This window comes from Hermetia illucens, chromosome 2, assembly GCF_905115235.1.
Source record: "Hermetia illucens chromosome 2, iHerIll2.2.curated.20191125, whole genome shotgun sequence".
In the NCBI taxonomy this organism is placed as follows: Eukaryota; Metazoa; Arthropoda; class Insecta; order Diptera; family Stratiomyidae; genus Hermetia; species Hermetia illucens.
In genome coordinates, this window is record NC_051850.1 from 152,623,428 (window position 1) to 152,637,913 (window position 14,486).

Here is a 14,486-nt window from a genome sequence, read left to right on the forward strand (position 1 = left end):
TAAAAAACTTGTTTGCACTGATGAAAGGAACAAGTGGTTCCCGAAATATCGGTATTTGCAAGAATAAATACCCACACCAACGAAAAAGAAACAACAAGTTTTTATTACTTCAATTGAAAAGTTGTATTTCCCTCAGGTGTATGAATCAATAAAACACGGCTTTTATATGGACGATGTACTAATCGGAGGAGATACTATCAATCATGTCAAAACTCTCCAGCAAGACATAATTGCGGTACTTCAAAAAGGAGGTTTCAAACTGCGGAAATCACGAGTCTCTTCTGGCATCTATTTCTCCTTGTGACCGGGAAGCTAAAACAACACTCAAGATTCATGAGGATGACCATATAAAAACACTTGGGTTACGATGGTATCCTGTCAGAGATTCATTTTCCTTCAAGGTCTGTCTCAAGGCACTGAACAACGGCGCTCTAACTAAACGGCAGTTACTCTCAGAAATAGCGAAGCTTTTTGACCTAGTGTATTGTTGTGGCAAAATCATCATGCAAAAATTATGGATAAAAAAGGCAGACTGGGACGACCCGGCGCACGACGTCGAGGAAAAATGGCGGAGGTTACAAGCTCAATTGTCAGCATTGGAATAGTTATCTATCCCTCGATGGTTAAATTACACAAGCGGGGAAAGCATCCAAATCCACGGATTTTGCGACGCATCTGAAGCCGCTAACGCAGTAGTCATTTATATACGCATACAAAAACCAGAAGGAAAATTCGTCGTCAGACTCTTTACATCAAATCAAGGGTAGCTCCTCTATACCACGCCTCGAACTGTGGGGTGCGGTTCTACTGAGTGAACTAATGAGGAATACTCTGCAGGCACATGGATGGGTACACGTTACACCATATTATTGGACCGATTCCACAATTGTACTACATTGGCTCCAGAGTCCAGCATCGAAATGGAAGGTTTTCATAGCCAATCGGGTGAGCCAGACCAACTCGAATCTAAAGCAATAGATATGGACATATAGACAGCAGGTCAAACCCGGCAGATATCACATCACGTGGAACACTCCCCGTACCTCTCATCAACGCGAGTTCGAGAACAAATGGCCAGAAGGCAGTTTGGTTACCGAGAATTCTGCAGCTGACATCGAAGTATGAACCAGCAACATGTGCCTCATGAGCGTCAAAAGTCTAAATAGCTTGGACATCACCCAGAAGTTCTCATCGTTCACGAAGTTTGTCAGGGTCATAGCATATTGCCGTAGATGGAAGAATAAGCTGAATAACTTTTTATCTACCTCAGAGCTGACGGAAGCGAAGCGGAAACTTGTTGCATCCGGTTGATCCAACATGAATCATTTCCAACCGATATCGATTTCCTTGCCAATGACAGACCATTGCCTAATTCTAGCCATCTTATAAGGCTAGTACCATTCCTGGATACTGAGAAGATACTCAGAGTGGGTGGAAGAATAGAGAAAAGTGAGTTACGACATGAAGCATCAAATGATTTTATCACGGGGGCACCTAGCCAACTTGATCATCAAACATTACCACCATCTCACCCTACATGGAGGATAGCAGTTAATTCTGCTACGATTCGTACGAAATTTTTGATTGCAGATGGAGCCACGGCAGTCAAGTCAGTTATCAAGATATGCGTGACGTGCTATAAGGTTAACGCAAGCCCGAGTCATCAAATGATGGGCCAACTACCACAGGAGCGAGTTCGACCAGGAAAGCCCTTCGCTCGAACGGGTATAGATTACGCCGGTCCCATAATTATTAAATGGAGCAGCGGACGAGGTGCCAAAACCACAAAGGCCTATATTGCTGTGTTTATTTGCCTATCCACAAAAGCCATACATCTCGAGTTGGTGAGTGACTTGGCATCAAAGGCCTGCATTGCGGCCGTAAGAACATTTATAGCAAGAAGAGATATACACTACACGATACTAGCGACAATGGTACCAATTTCGTCGGAGTAGATAAACTTTTGAAGGAAGCAACCTGTTGAATCCATTCAACATTGTACCAATATTTTATAATATCAATATAAAATAATCATATTCAAAATTTAATCGATAAATTTTCAAATATACTACCATCAATTGCAACATTCCGGTTTCACATTTCGTCTAGAAAAAATTTAAAGTTAGCATATTTCAATTTATCATAACGTTCCAGTGAGATTATAACGTTGATATAGAAACAACAGTCTTTTCTATAATTCAAATATTTACACAAAGGTTCCTCACTCCCTTTACCCACAAGTGATTTGATCCTACTACAATTGGATCCTATCGCTTTCCTTAAGTTAGATTATACAACGACTGGAGCGGTCGTTCTATAAGCTACCCAACAATTGGTCCGTCGAGCCGGATATGAACCAGCGACCTATGGATATACAGATATAATGTCCGAGTCAAAAAAGAATCTTTCCATCAAGGAAACCCAGAAGATAGAAGATCTTCTGCTAGCATACATCAACAGGTGTATGGGCGACAGAGCTTGTAGCCCACAGAAAAGGGATTTCGTTGCGAAGTATGTAGTAAGTAATCTAATATGCAAACCGAGTCGCGTTGTAAAGTTTAGAGAAAAATTTTATATGAAAGACTTAAAGAGGAGAGATGAAGATTTGTCACGATTGATTCTTAAATATGTTGGAGAAGACTGGGAGAATTTTACTAAAGCACAAGTAGTACAGGCCTCCTTCACGATCAAAAGCCCTACTAATTTGAGCGTGGCCCCTGTTCCCTCCCTTCATTCCAATGAGGAAATTCATCAGACAAAAGGCAACAACTCATCCCCTTCAATTAGTCGTCAGGAATCTCTGTCTCCAGAACGACCTTCGACTCCTCAGGACTCGTGTGACCCACTCACTCCAAGTCTCTCGAGGGAAGCCTCATTTGTTAAACCATCTCCAGAGATAACATTCCCTTCAGTACCTTGTCCAAGACATCTCTTCATTCGCACATTACGTTCGGATTATCTAGCTTCTTTAATCGACACGTGCACTATTCAAATGCCGAAAATTGGGATCAGGTGTGTCGTGAAAGCCCCAGGAACGCTTGGGCAGATCTCAACTTCAAAGTAGTTAAGTTCATGAATAATAAATTCAAGTCTCAAGGTCTTGAAATACAAGATGACATAACACCGATCGATCATTTAAGTTCTGAAAGGCTTACGACCCACATCGTAGACACTATCAATAAAGCTATGGCTCCCTTCAAGTCTACATCAGGACCTAGTTCTGGTGGGATTCAACCAACAATTGGTCCGTCGAGCCTACCAAACGAGAGGTCAATCGAACCCTCAAAAATAGCGGAGAAGTGGCGGAAGTATTACTAAAACACCAGCAGGACATCGCGAAAGAAGGAGAAATCATAGAAAGAAATTATAAGAAGGATGGCCCTTCGCGTAAAACTGACGAATACTATTCGAGGAAAATCAACAGGCTTAACGAGCTTGTTTCGATATTTCGCTCGAATCATCAACAGCTTCTCCTCTTATTGGATCCAGAAGATCCATACTTCGAATTATACAAGGAGGTGGAAGCCAAGTTCGCCTCATTTAAAGACCTAATGGAAAAAGATCAGTATCAGTTACCGACGAAAATTCCAACTAGCCTTGGACCGGAAGGTCTTTCAACGGCAGTTACTCCGTCTGCCAATGAAAATCAGCGCTATTACTTAAGTGAAGACTTACCGAAACTCCCAGCAATCCAGATACCACTCTTTACCGGTCTTAGTAAAGAATGGAACCAATTCATTGAATTATTCAAATCAGTCATTCACGAGAATAGAACTCTAAAAAATATCCAAAAATTACAATACTTGCTGGGTTATCTTCGAGGAGAAGCGAAAGAAGCCGTGGCACATCTCCGGCTCACAAGTAGCAATTACGAAGCTGCGCTTCTTATTCTGGAAGAACGTTTCTCCAACCCTCGGCAGGTGGCTACCGAATACCTAGATTCAATACTGGACATTAAAAAGCTGGATTATAGATCCACAAACGATGTCATATCCATGTACAATACAATCAGAAACTGCCTTGCCGGTCTACAAAATTTGGGGTACGCGACTAGCCATTGAGATCCCATCATAATTCGTATTATCATGCGAAAATTCGACACTGAAACACTCAGATTATTCGAAGAAAATTTGGGCACCAACAAAGATTTCACATCCGTCGAAAATCTATGCTCTTTTCTACTGAAGAGATATCAACTGTTATCCACAATAAAACAAAAGCCCACAATTTTCGAAAATAAAAATAATTTTACTCACCCCCAAAAATGATTGAAACAGAAGGAACGCTTGCTATTAACAACATACGAGGGGAGACCCATAAGTTCCGGGAATTACGTTGTGGTGGGAAGGGAGAATGGGGGAACCTATTGTTTGACCTTATGTCCGTTAGTGTTACGCCACCTGCGTCAGTCTGCGAAGTTGTGTCGCTGTGAGTGCATCGGTTCGCCTGTGAGATTTTTTTTAGTAAAACAACTTTTTACATTTCGGCGAAAACGTAATGGCAGATTGTCGAGAACAACGCGCGGCTGTGAAATTTTGTTTCCTGTTGGAGAAATCGGCCGCGGAAACTATTGTAATGCTTAAGACTGTTTATGGGGATACTGCATTAAGTAAAACCAGAGTTTACGATTGGTTTTCACGCTTTAAAAATGGAGAAATGTCTATTGAAAACCAACTTCGTTCAGGACGCCCCTCAACGTCAAGAACTGATGAAAACGTCGACAAAATAAATGCCCTCGTTCGTGAAGACCGTCGCCGAATCATTGATCAACTCTGTGAGATGTCGGGAATGTCATGGAGTTCAATTCAGAGAATTTTATCCGAAAATTTGCACATGAGAAGTTTTGCAGGCAGATTCGACCCGCGCCTTCTCACAGACGAGCAAAGGGAGCGTCGACTTCAGGCATGTTTTGAGCTTCAAAATCAGCTCGAAGAGGACCCTGAATTTGTTTTCCAAGATGATTATTGGTGATGAATCGTGGTGCTATGGATACGACCCCGAAACAAAGAAGCAATCAAGCCAGTGGAAGAGCTGGCTCTCCTCGTCCCAAAAAAACTCGCCAAGTGAGGTGAAACATAAAGACAATGCTCATTTGTTTCTTCGATTGCAGAGGTGTTGTGCACGCGGAGTTCGTTCCCCCGGGACAAACTGTCAAGTGAAGCCCATGGTGTTTTACGTAGGCACCTGTCGTGAAACTTAATCCTACGGTCTGTGGCGCGGCAGGATTCGCGGCATTTGAAATTTATTTCGAATGTTGCGAATGCGAGCGAATAGATGGCGCGGATCTATCCACTTTGCGTAGCACGCCACGGGAGTGGAGGACCGGCGAGAAAAGTGTGCCATGAGTTAGGGGCAGAAAAGAAACAAGGGAAGCGAGACCTCTCTTCTGCCTCTAACGTTTTGGAAATGAGGTATCCAACCGTGGCTCTGAACTCGGGATGTGGAGATGCGACACGTTTTCGTGATGTTTACAACGGCACTCCACACTCAACTGTAGATGCGAACGCGTGAAAATCGCTTGCCGTACGGTCTACTGATGTTTTTGATGGATTTCTCAGTCTTTGGAAATTCTATTTCTGCCGTGTTGCTCGGACGAATTTTGTCGTTAATAGAACTTCACCAATGGCGGCGATGGCGGACAATTTGTTACTTTTTTAATATCGGGGTCACCAAAAAGGCGGTCTCTTTGTCCAGGCTGAAACCCGCGTGCGCCCCGAAGCAACGTCGTGTCCGCTTTGTGGATTAACGGCGAACGAAGTTCGGGGATCAGTCGCCGAAACCCCTAGGTTTCATCTGGGGGCGGAGTGATGTGGCGCGGCAGGATTCGCGGCATTCGAAATTTATTTCGAATGTTGCGAGTGCGAGCGAATAGATGGCGCGGATCTATCCACTTTGCGTAGCACGCCACGGGAGTGGAGGACCGGCGAGAAAAGTGTGCCATGAGTTAGGGGCAGAAAAGAAACAAGGGAAGTATGTGGCGCGGCAGGATTCGCGGCATTCGAAATTTATTTCGAATGTTGCGAGTGCGAGCGAATAGATGGCGCGGATCTATCCACTTTGCGTAGCACGCCACGGGAGTGGAGGACCGGCGAGAAAAGTGTGCCATGAGTTAGGGGCAGAAAAGAAACAAGGGAAGTGATGTGGCGCGGCAGGATTCGCGGCATTCGAAATTTATTTCGAATGTTGCGAGTGCGAGCGAATAGATGGCGCGGATCTATCCACTTTGCGTAGCACGCCACGGGAGTGGAGGACCGGCGAGAAAAGTGTGCCATGAGTTAGGGGCAGAAAAGAAACAAGGGAAGCGAGACCTCTCTTCTGCCTCTAACGTTTTGGAAATGAGGTATCCAACCGTGGCTCTGAACTCGTGACTTAAAATTAAAAATATCGTTTGTAATTTTTCTCTCTTAGAGATTTGAATGCAGTTTTAGTACGACTACCCCACTACAATGTCAATTAACAAAGTGTTTAATTAATAAAGTTAAATTCAAAAATAAAATTAAATAAATACTTAAGGTCCTCTTAAGACACGGATTGATTTTGTGACCACAGACAGAGCCCCGCTGAGACAAGCAACAACGGTACCAGTCTATACCAAGTGCATGGCTTAGCATTCATACTGGTGGATGCAAGAATTACTTAAATCTCTACCGAACTATGGAGTACGGCACCCGTGTTGATACGCAACACCACGTCGAGGCCTGAAGGTCTCTTCTCGCTTGAGCATAACCACAACCACCATAAAACTCCCACTAGGGGGACCAACCGCAAATAACGGAGCTGTCCTCACATACAACAGGAGTTCACCCGAAGTATGTGAGTCCAGGGGCTTTCCCAGTTCCCATGGTACCAGTATACCCCTGGTAAGGTTTCGTGACCAATTTGCCATTTCAGATGAGTCCCCGTGCAGACTCGAGTCTGATCGCCCTGATTAGGCCTTTGGAGCATTCACCTACTGAATCACGGCCGGCAAACCAAAGTGATTACAGCGTCTCCCGGTGCCACCACTATGGAGGTTCTCCTCGACCACTTGGTTTTGGTTTGGCCGATAGGGTTGCCCGGGCACCGGGTCAAACTGTCAACCAGAAATTCTATTTGGAGGTTTTGAAAAGAAAAGGACAGATCTTTGACGCACAGGCGACTGGTTCTTCCATCATGTCAACGCGCCGACCCACACCGCCCTTTCCGTGAAGCAATTTTTGACCCCTCCCCACCCTCATACTCACCGTATCTAGCCCCTTGTGACTTCTTTTTATTTCCCAGAATCAAAAGGAATATGAAAGGAAAGCTTTTGCCACTGTGGAGGAGATGAAACAAAAATCGCTGGAAGGCTTAACGGACATCCCGATGAGTGAATTTAAAAAATGTTTTCAATAATTGAAGAATCGTTTGGAGAAGTGCATTGTAGTCAAAGGCGAATATTTTGAAGGTGATCAAAATTTGGTGTAAAATGATTGGGAAATAAAGAAGTTATGACGAAATTCCCGGTTTTTTTTGGGGGTCCCCCTCGTAGAATGGAAGTTTATTCCGCCAGGAAGTCCACATTTCGAGGGAATCTGGGAATGTCGGTTTGGTACAAGTTCATAGATCTGAGCCGAATCCACACTGACTTCTTAACCCAGTTCTTACCCAGTTAGCTTTCGGATGGCTGGAACAAATCCAACATTGGTACGAGACACTGTACAGGATGAAATCAGGACTTGGACATTTTGCAGAAATATGCTCCCCAAGCTCATTTTACCGTACACTTACTGAAGTGCAATCAAAACTGGGACATTTCCACCTCTGAAAATAGCGTCATCATATCAGGATATCGCATCGCTCCTAATATATTAAGAAATGTGAACGGAGATTTTCCGTTTTACTGTTTAAAATTTAATTCACTTTGTCCGAAATTTAAAGAAATGCTCATGATTGAAATTATTGTAAACTTTTCATTCGACAATGTACGTTTAATAAAAAAAAAATATACACAGGCGAAAATGAATGATAATGAAATCTTATCCAACTAGAAGTGTTCGGTTCAACATTTTGTTCGTTGTAGGCGAATCGAAATTGTATTTAGACTTACTCTCTTAGAAAAAATAATCACACAACAAAACCTATATCAAAAATTTACTTATTTTTGATTGCATTTTGCCAATTCGCTATAAGTAGGTCTAGCCTTATCTTCTACTTTCATTTAAGCGCTAACTTTATGTATAATATATATCAAAAATGAAAATATATATCGTAAAATACTTTGTGGTATATAAAAATCAAAAAAAGATTTAAACGTTCTGTAGAAATTGCTTTCGAAAATTTACAATAATTTATCAGAAAAAGCACCAATTGAACTTTATGCAAAACATTGAGAGGGGTAGTCGGTTGTCCAGTCGATTGTAAGATGATGCGACTTCTGTCGCGTTCATTTATCTATTTTATTAGAAAGTCTGCTGTCATGGATCGAGTGTTTAATTATTGCGGAGGATGATCAATACGATGTTACCAACTTTGTGCTAAAACGGATCGCTGTAAATTCGATGAGCTTGGAAAGGCTGGTGACTGAATATAGTTTCGAACCCATCAGATTATTCCGGGGGATCAACAAAGCGGAGGCCTGGCAGATACTAGATCAAATTCTCAAAAGATACATTTTACGATTACAATTGTAAACTTTCAACTGCATCCAGCCCCTTTCCAAACTCATGTAATGGCACACGGTATAAAAAATGGCAATTACATTCTGAGTTCTCATCGTTAGAAATGAATTTAAATCGCTAGACGTTTCCCTCAGACAACTTTCATCTTGTATAAGAAAAAATTGTATAAAAGTTTCCAGTGGAAAAATTGACGATCAAACTGTTTCCTTATTAAATACTACATCAAACCGAAAAATAAAGCGCAAAAAGAAAAATACATGTAAAATGTAGCCACATCCATAATTGATAGGGTTTCAAGGAACAAATCGTTGGTATCGTTAAGTGCATTCTGCTCCCGATCGAAATATCAAATGATTCTTCGTTAATTTGTATAAAAAGCAAATAAATATCTTAAGGCCGGATACAAAGCAATACGTTTCGTATTTGCAAATCTATGAACAAGTGAATACTCCTTGAGCCATCAGACTTCAGTGTAGACTTCCAAACCGATCGAGACAGAACACACTTAAAAAAATCATTGGCAGGTTATGCAAACCTTATTAACTCTTATCCATAATCCACAATCGATTGAAGAAGTTTTTTTCATTTAGCTGCAGGCGTGGCAACCTTAATGAGAACGTCATTAGCATGTGGAGTGTCCATTTTGTTGAGATCAATCTTTTCCATTTCCGCTTCCAGATTCAAGCAGTTTTTGACGGCATTCGATGTAGAGTCTTCGTGGTGCGTTTGCGACTTGGTAAAAGCGTTTGTAGCGGCAGTTGTTGTTTTCTTCAACGAGTTGAGAAGTGTCTTCTCTTTAGAACTGTGATTAGATGACTTCTCTTTATCTTTATCTTTCTCCTTGTCCTTATCTTTTTCCTTGTTTTTATCTTTATTCTTATTTTTAAAGCGTGGGAATATGCAACTGTTCGGAAGGAATCCACCTAATTTCTCCTTTTTCGTAGTTGTTGAGGTCGTGGTGCAGGCAGTCGACGATGAAGACGAGTTTGTGGTGGTAGACGAGGCCGAGGTGGGGGTCGATGAAACTGGACTCGTTGCAGTTGATGTGGCCTCTGCAGATTTTCCGAGCGCGATTTCCGAACCAGGTAATGTTATGGCCGTTGACTGAGATTCATTTGTCGGGGAGGCACCGTTCTGACTCTTACTATTTCGACCCCCATTGTTCGCCGTATTATTTGTCATTTGATCCTTAGCACCAATTTTCAATGATTTCGACGAATCAGTTTGATCTAATCCATTTTTTGAGTCTTCCACAACTACGACATCCATCTTTTCTCTAACATCATTCACACTATTTTTTACGTTATTTGCATTATTATTGTTAATTGCACTTTGTGCCACCGTATTTGGTGGATTGGTGTTGTCTGATGAATTAGGTTCCGTAGAATTAGAATTCTGAGACAAAGCTGTCTCGGGTCCGAATTCCATGTATGTCACCTTATTGTCAGAAGCATTTATGTTTGATGGGTTTTGTGGGTTTGTCGGCGATGATGTTTGTGAGATTTTTTGCGATGAGTTTTGTGATGTTTGTGGGACTTTTTGCGATGCGTTCTGTTGGGCGTTTTGCGGGGAGGACTCATGTTTTTGGGGAAAAAACATTTGTTGTGGCGGCGGTACATGATTGTGCTGTTGCATCATTTGCTCTTCACGCTCGCGATCACGTTGCGCTTGTACTGCATTCCAAACATCTTTTAGCTCCCCCGATATATCACGATCTTTGAGAATAACAGCGTTTCTGTAAATTTCAAGGTAAATTGCAAAATAAGTCAACGGATTCCTGAAGGGGTCCTTAAAATTTCTTCTTGAAAATTATAATTACCTGTTTAACTTGAGATCAGGATTCATAGCTTCTACGAAATCGCACATTAACTCAATCATAGCCCGGCGTTCCTAAAAAGCAGAAGAATGACACATAAATTAAAATGATATAACAAGGATGAATTATTATTTTGAAACAGGGAAGAGGAAAAATGAATATATTTAGTCGGCCTGGTCTGATTATGCTTCGGATGAAAGTTGCATAATTCGCCAAATCCTCACACAACCTCCTCACGGTGGCCGCTGGAAACCTGCTTCGGACAGGACAGGCTGTAGTAGGCGCATCCAACTGACGTGGATCTGCTTGTCTGCTAGGGGCAAGTGGTCCTGACGGGGGAATAAGCCGAAGCAACAGCCCGGGGATACTCCTCTCCGCACATGAGAAGGTGATAATAGGACCTCAAGCCAAGGTGGAACAGCATACGCCGAGGGCTGCGTGACCAATGCGAAGCTTGCTCTTATGCGAACTCTGAATACCTTGGGAAACTTCAGTTTCAAATAAGACCTTTACTCTGGTGGCCGGGCTAGCCAGGGTGGACATCCTTGCCGGACTACTCACTTAACCAAGCCATGGATTCAATTATTAAACAAATCGGGAAACCAGAAGCTTGACGCTTCAGGTATAGAGTTTTTTGTTACCCTATGTGAGGAGCGTTGAGTGCATGACAGTTCCGTGTGCACATAGTTAAAAAATTCCATTGTCCTGAAAAGGATCACGACGACCTACAAAGGAATATTGAGGCTTCAATATTGAGCAAGCGACCGTCTGCCTAAGTTAAACAATGGTTGCGACAGTATAAAGATCTTGACGAGGACCCCACAAAGGAGGAAATTTGTGCAGTGTTCAAACACCAATTGAAACTGGAGGACTTGCAGGAAATGGACATCAAGAACCTAAGGAGAGCGTACGGTAGAACACAGGCAGCGACCCCTACTATGTTTGTGACTTCAGCTAGAAAAGCACTGTCTGCAGATAAAATCCGCATCGGATGGATCGTGTGAAGACTACGCGAGGAAATTCCAGTAAAAAATTTTAAATGCCTCAGGTTTGGACATATAGCGAAGGATTGCAATAGAACCACTGATAAATCCAAACTCCAATCCAATCATTGGGGAAGGACTACAGTAAAAACCCTTATTGCCTTCTATGCAGGGAAATCGAACATCGCAATTGCAACCACATAACGAGTAATACCAGGTGTTCAGCCTACAGGATCGCTTTAAGTACCCTACGTAAATGAGAATCATCCAGCTGAATTTAATCACTGCCAAGCCACCCAGAATCTCCTAGCACAGAAAGTGTATGAAGAGGGAATCGATGTTGCAATTGACTGCGAACAATACAAAAGCCTCCATCACGGCGTTTCGGAAACAGACATAAGTGCTGCGGTAATCGCGAACACGATTTTGAAAGGGTTAAGATCGATGACCTCGACATTTACAGCTGCTATGCCGCCCCAAATATGACATTACCAGAGTATTGCAAAATGCTAGATAGACTGGCGAGAGACGCCAAAGATCATCATCATCAATTCAATCAAATTAATGCTTCAAGCGACTCTGTGATGAGGCAAACTCCGATCCATGGGGAGGAGGGTACAAGTCGGTTAAGTCGGCAATAAAAGGCAGAGTGTCCCCTCCTATTATGTGCCCTAGATTATTGTGGGAGATAGTCTCGACATCCGGAAACAATCTTCACAATGATACCAATGAGCGCCGAAGACATCTCTCCAATAACCACAGACGAACTCTTGGACGCAATGAAAAACGTCCGGGAAACCGCAGCCCCCGGCATTAATCGAATCCCCAACAAGGCGCTGAAACTGGAAATAAGAATGGCACCAGGCATATTCGCACGGGTGTTTACAGACTACCTAAAAGAAGAATCCTTCCCCGCAGAGTGGAAAATACAAAAAGCTTGTATTGATGCCGAAGACAGGTAAGCAATAAGTGAACCAACCGACCGACATCGACCTACATGTCTTCTAAATAGAATAGGGAAGGTCCTCGACGGAGTAATCTATATCCATTAATTTATAGTGACGGTTATTTATCAAATAGGCAATTTGGCTTCCGGAAGGCTCGATCACCGGTTGATGCTACCGAACTGGTTTTTAAGCTAGCCAGAAAAGCCTACGACGCACTGATGACAATGGAACTATATCATCGAAGCGCTTATCGCGGCAAAAACACAAAAACGTAAAAATATATATATAAATATAATCTTCGACTACTTCCGACAGCAGAAGCTACTTTATGATTCGAACTAAAGGTCAGAGATGTAATAACGGTAGGAGTTCCGCAGGGTTCTGTTCTGGGTCCTTTGCTATGGAACGTAATGTATGATGGCGTTTTACAGCTCCCAGTAGCTAAGCAAACCGTGGTCGTTGGATTCGCAGATGACGTTGGAGTGGTCGTAATATCTAATCACCATGACGAAATAGAGATATGTGCGAATAACACTATACGACGATCAAGTCTTGACTTAAAGACTACGTGCTGAAACTTGCCGATCACAAGACGGAGTTGGTGCTCTTTTCAAAGCGGCGTAAACAGAAAATTGTCGAAATTTTATGAAATAATAAAAAACTTGTTTCTTTTTCGTTGGTGTGGATATTTATTCTTCCAAACACCGATATTTCGGGAACCACTTGTTCCCTTCATCAGTACTAACAAGTTTGCTTATCTGTAGGCTTATTAGTTGTATTTATACTAGTCTAAATCTATACTATATACTATAATATTATATGATGAAGGGAACAAGTGGTTCCCGAAATATCGATATTTGCAAGAATAAATATCCACACCAACGAAAAAGAAACAACACGTTTTTTATTATTTCAGATAATTAATCGTTGGAAACACCGCATAATTACACTCAGATTGTTGAAATTTGCATGGGCGCATGTCGTTGGTTCTCAGCCATCGCTGAAATACCTGGGAGTAACATTCGACTCCAAGCTGAACTGTAAACCCCACTTAAAGCTCACTGGGCAGAAAGCGGCAACTATCAACTCAACACTGGCAAGGATGGTTCCAAATGTAGGCGTCCCAAAACACAGTCGACGATTACTTTTATCACGAGTCGTCAGCTCTGTCCTCTTATATGCTGTACCAACTTAGACGTCGGCGATGAAAATCAGAAAAAATCGCAGAAAGCTTCAAGCTGTCACTGGGTGCATTGCAAACAGCATGGGACCAGGCGGAGAGAGGCGATGGACACACAGGCTTATCCCAGATATAAGTATATGGACTATGCGGAACCCCGGTGAGACGAGTTATGATCTGACTCAGTTCTTAACCGGACATGGTGGATACAGGAATTACCTCTATAGGTTCGGTCTAGATGACTCGCCCGATTACCCCACGTGTGAAGATGCAGCCGAAAATGCAGGACAGGTTTTCTTCGCCTGCCCAAGATTTAAAAGCGCAAGGAGAAAGCTTGAAACGGGGCTAAATTCAATCGAATACAACATGGAACGCAGTAGTTGCAATGGTGAACCGGTGAAACGCCACGCAAAGCAATAGCAGCTCGTTTAGAGTAAACAGGAACAGTAAAAACTGAACAGCCCCGCGAAGCAAATATCAGAACGGTTCTCGCGCGGGTAGAATGTGGGATAAGGATCCGGCATGCGTGTCATAAATTCCAGATGCGTATCCTGGATAGATTTCCCTCAGCCAAAAAAAAGAAGACAGACAGTGTATCGATTTTAATAACATTTTGTTTTACACAAAACATTAAAAAGGGCTGGGGGGAATTGAATTTCAATATTTCACTCGAAAGTCAATTATTCTCGTTAATTATGACGTCAGCATCTTATTTTATGGTTTAGGATTGCGATAAATTCGCACGAAATTAATAAGTTCGAACTCCTATAACTTTGACACTAATAGTCGGATTTTCATTATCTGTTGTCACGCGCATGCACGATACTGTCCTCTATGCCGGTGCACAATTTAGTAGTCCTAGCATAAACTTAAGGCGAGTTTTCTAAAAGTTGGTAATATTCTATTAGTAAGTTTATTTGG

At 42.4% G+C, this 14,486-nt stretch overlaps 1 protein-coding gene across 4 annotated transcripts in view; it reads right to left on the reverse strand.

Moving 5' to 3' along the window:
* The window catches only part of LOC119647878 (uncharacterized protein DDB_G0271670), an 86,426-nt gene that overhangs the window by 54,161 nt on the left and 17,779 nt on the right, over positions 1-14,486 (reverse strand). For 2 of the 4 annotated variants that reach the window (XM_038049165.1, XM_038049164.1), the window contains exons 3-4: positions 10,459-10,529; positions 9,175-10,374 (exon numbers count right to left, since the gene is read on the reverse strand). In XM_038049165.1, the coding sequence (XP_037905093.1) occupies positions 9,222-10,374; positions 10,459-10,529 (1,224 nt within the window). In that variant the 3' untranslated portion in view covers positions 9,175-9,221. Of the gene's footprint in view, positions 1-8,715; positions 10,375-10,458; positions 10,530-14,486 lie in introns of those variants that run through there. The other 2 variants (XM_038049166.1, XM_038049163.1) reach the window with 2 other exon arrangements.